We start from the raw sequence: 3630 nt of genomic DNA, 5'->3' as shown, positions 1-3630 counted from the left end.
ATTGTGCCTGACAAGAGTATCTTTATGTGGTAGGGACCTTGGATGGTAGTGAATCTACCAATGTGATTTAGGAGAGAGGCTGGTCACACCCACATAGTCTCAGGGTGGGGAGCTGGCCATTCCAGAAAAACCAACAATACAATTTGGGGTGGGGGCTTTGGGTCAGGCAGTATCAGTTGACCTGAAGGCTGATATTATTAACCACATGGGCAATCAATCAATAAATTACATCTATGAGAGGGAGCCCTCATCAAAATTCTGGACACAAAAGCTCAGGTGAACTTTGCTGGTTGGCAATATTCCATTTATCTTATCACACATCAATGCCAGGGCAGTAACATGCCCTGACTCCATGGGAGAGGACAACCGAAGTTCTGCATTTGGCTGTTTCTCCTGGATGCTGCTCTATGCACTTCTACTCTTGGATGATTTAATTCTTTATCTTTTTCCTGTAACAAACCATCGCTGTGTAATATTTTCCCTGAGTCTTTCCACTGAATTATTGAATGTGGTGTTGGTTTTGTGAGTCCCTCAAACTGTAGTTGGTGCTGGCAGTGAGGATGACCTGTCCTCTTTAACTTTGTAGCAGGCTGTTCACTTCTCAAAGATATTGATGCCTGGCTCTCACCCCCAGGCAACATGCTGGTTTGTAACTGGTATGGAGTATGGCTTGGGCAGCAGGAGTTTTAAAAGCTTCCTGGGTGATCTGCAGATAAATTTGGGACCCACTGATTAGCACAATCAAATGGAACACCACTGATCAAAACAATCCAAATGTTACATAATTTGATGAATAGTGATTAACGATAAAATTTGAAATGGTCACTTTCTCTAACTCCCAGTATTCTTTACATTTGGGGACCATAACAAGAGGGGCTTTTTTCCCCTGTAAAACTAGAGAAAGGGGACCTGGAGAAAAAGACCAGGAAAGGAGAACCATATGATGCTTCTACCACAGATGTGAACTAGCAGATGAATTTTAGACTAGGGACTGTACAGCTGGAATCTGACTCCCTTAAAACTATCTGGCTCATGTATCCCTTGGAAAGTCTTTGTGTTCCCATTTCAAGACCATCACAGACCACAAGCTCTGGAGTCTGACCAGTTGGAGCTGTATGCCATGTTCTGCCAAGCCCAGGCTCTGTGACCATAGCAAGTCATCTCTCCTTTCTGAATCTCGTCCTGTTGAGCTCTAATGATCTGAGGGCTTAAAATATACCTTACCACAGGATCAGGCTTCAAAAGAGGTGCTCACACTCTAAGCCACGTGTTGTGTGCCTGACATATAATAATTGCCTTTGCAAGAACCTTATCTTGTAAAGAAGGGAAAAGGAGGTATGAGGTGACTCACCCAAGGCCACAAAGCTGCAGAGCTAAATAAGATTCCACCTGCTGTCTTCCAATCCAGACCCCTCTGGGGATGAGATGTTCAGGTTGTGTACTCTGCTAAATTCTAGAACTGTGGTCATGGTTAAGTCACTTCACCTTCCTGAATTTCGGTTTATCTGTAAGGGGTTGTTAGGAGGCCTAAATTAAGTCACTCATGCAAAGGACATGGCTTATGCGGTCAGTGCTTAGCAAGGGATTGTTTTTATCATTGCACTTACCACTCTGAGACACAAATCTCAATCTTGCCACTATCCAGCAGTTCTGGCCACAAACCCTCTTCCTCCAGGTCCAAGAACTCCTTCTTGAGACACCACCTAGGAAGGTGGGAGAAGGGGTAATGAGTACTGACAGGTCTTTCTTAACCACCGTCCAGCCCTAGGGAGCAGGGGTACTCGCCTGAAAGAAGTTCCGAAAGATTGTGAAGGGGCCCCGGGCACTGCTGGTCCGTTTTCTTCTACCAACCAGCCGTTCCCACCTTGCCGCACCATCCACTTCCGGAGGCCTTGGGTTAAATAAAAAAGACTTGCAGACAAGTTCCAGTCGCCCGCCCAAGCTCAGTGAGACCCCGCCTACGGGCTGCCGTGAGGCCCCGCCCCAACCCCGCCCACTGGCTACCCGCACGGCCCTTCTCCAAGTCCTCCCACCAGCTCCCTCAGCAGGTCCCGAGCCTTCTACCCCTTTTCGTGCTCCCCACCCTGGCCTCCGCGGTTCCAGATGAGGTTGCGTCCGATGGGCCTCCGCAAGCAGAAGCGGCCCAAGGGACAGAGCCTGCCGTTGCGGGCGGGGGGCAGACAGCTGCGGACTAGCGGTAGCAGGGCGCGGCCAGTGGCCCCGTGGTCGCGGGCCAGGATCAGAAACCACAGGGCCTGCCCGTCCACCAGGGCGCGCCAGCCCCGGCACACATGGCGGCAGCTCCTGAGCAGCGTGCGTGGGGGCACGTAGCTCAGCACCACCAGGAGCAGCTCCGGTGGTAGTTGATTCAGGCCCAGAGCCGCCTCCTCAGGTTCTGGCTCCGGCGCGGGGATCCGGGCAACCTGGCCCCTGGAGGCTGAGGCGCCCATGGTCCCCCCGCCAGGCCGGGCTGCGGGAGAGGAAGGGTCGAGGCGTCAGGGACCAGCAGCCTCCGCGGCGAGCAGCCTCCGCCAGCCCCGCCCCTGCCGGCTGCACCCCACGACTTTGCGGGGCTTCAAACCCTACCAGCCTCTTCTCTATCCTCACCACCGCCAGGCCCCGCCCCCAAGTCCTCATCCCCCAATCGGTCCTCGCCAGCATCGTCATTCCCACCTCCTCACGCTCGCCACGACCCAGCCAGCAAGCGCCCCTCAGATTTCTCCTTGTCCCCTGAGTCTTACATCAGTTCCTGCCAGAGCCCCTTGCGGGCCGGCCTTCGCTGCGTTACACGCTCGCTCCCCCACCGCGCTTTTTTTCCAGAGCCATTCCTCCTCCCCACCCCCGTAGCCAGCATGCCCTACCCCACACCCTCCCTCTTACTCCCGACTGCGCCCGCCTCCAGCCACCTTCAGACCCAACCTACTACCCTGAGACTGGGGGACTAGGGGGCCATGGGCAACCGGTCCTTAAAATGTTCCTAACAGCCGTTGTCATTTTGCCTAGGCTTCTGGGCAGGAGGATTCCTATCCCCTAACTCGTTTACCTTTAATGCGCAGCATGCTTGTCTGCATTTCACAGGAGAAAGCAGGCTCCGGTAGCCAACAATGAGTGCTCTAACCAGTTATAGCACCAGCCACCTATATGGACGGTCCTTCTACCAGCCAGGGTAGCAACCCCAGGAAGTAGGCACTGTTCTCTTGACTTCATAGGTGAGAAAACTGAGGCAGTGGCCAAGTGACTTGACCATAGTCACCAGCTAGTAGATGATAGAACAGGGATTTGAAACCCAGTCCTTCTGGCTTCAGAATTCCTGATTTTAACCTCTAGATCAGCTCTGTCCAATAAAGATACAATTGTGAAAGTTGATCGTACAAATAAAGTTGAGAGTTCAGGGGGAAAAAGCAGTCAGGACACATAATACATCTCTAAGAATGTAATTCTCTGATGTAACCTGAAGCCATCTTTATTTTAGTTTATTTTTTTAGAGACAGAGTCTCACTTTGTTGTTGGTACAGTGTGTGGCGTCACAGCTCACAGCAACCTCCAGCTCTTGGGCTTAGGCAATTCTCTTGCCTCAGCCTCCCAAATAGCTGGGACTACAGCTGCCTGCCACAACGCCTGGCTATTTTT

General features: G+C 52.1%; 1 protein-coding gene across 1 annotated transcript in view; it reads right to left on the bottom strand.

Annotated features, from left to right (window-relative positions):
* The window catches only part of FBXO27 (F-box protein 27), a 4647-nt gene extending 2180 nt beyond the window's left edge, over positions 1-2467 (bottom strand). The window contains exons 1-3 of the mRNA XM_003802141.1: positions 2084-2467; positions 1786-1891; positions 1608-1703 (exon numbers count right to left, since the gene is read on the bottom strand). Of these exons, the coding sequence (XP_003802189.1) occupies positions 1608-1703; positions 1786-1891; positions 2084-2450 (569 nt within the window). The 5' untranslated portion in view covers positions 2451-2467. The remainder of the gene's footprint in view (positions 1-1607; positions 1704-1785; positions 1892-2083) is intronic.
* Between the last annotated feature and the right edge of the window lie 1163 nt (positions 2468-3630).

This window comes from Otolemur garnettii, unplaced genomic scaffold (assembly GCF_000181295.1).
Source record: "Otolemur garnettii isolate 467f Iridium unplaced genomic scaffold, OtoGar3 scaffold00233, whole genome shotgun sequence".
In the NCBI taxonomy this organism is placed as follows: domain Eukaryota; kingdom Metazoa; phylum Chordata; class Mammalia; order Primates; family Galagidae; genus Otolemur; species Otolemur garnettii.
This window is presented reverse-complemented; position numbering and strand designations above follow the sequence as displayed.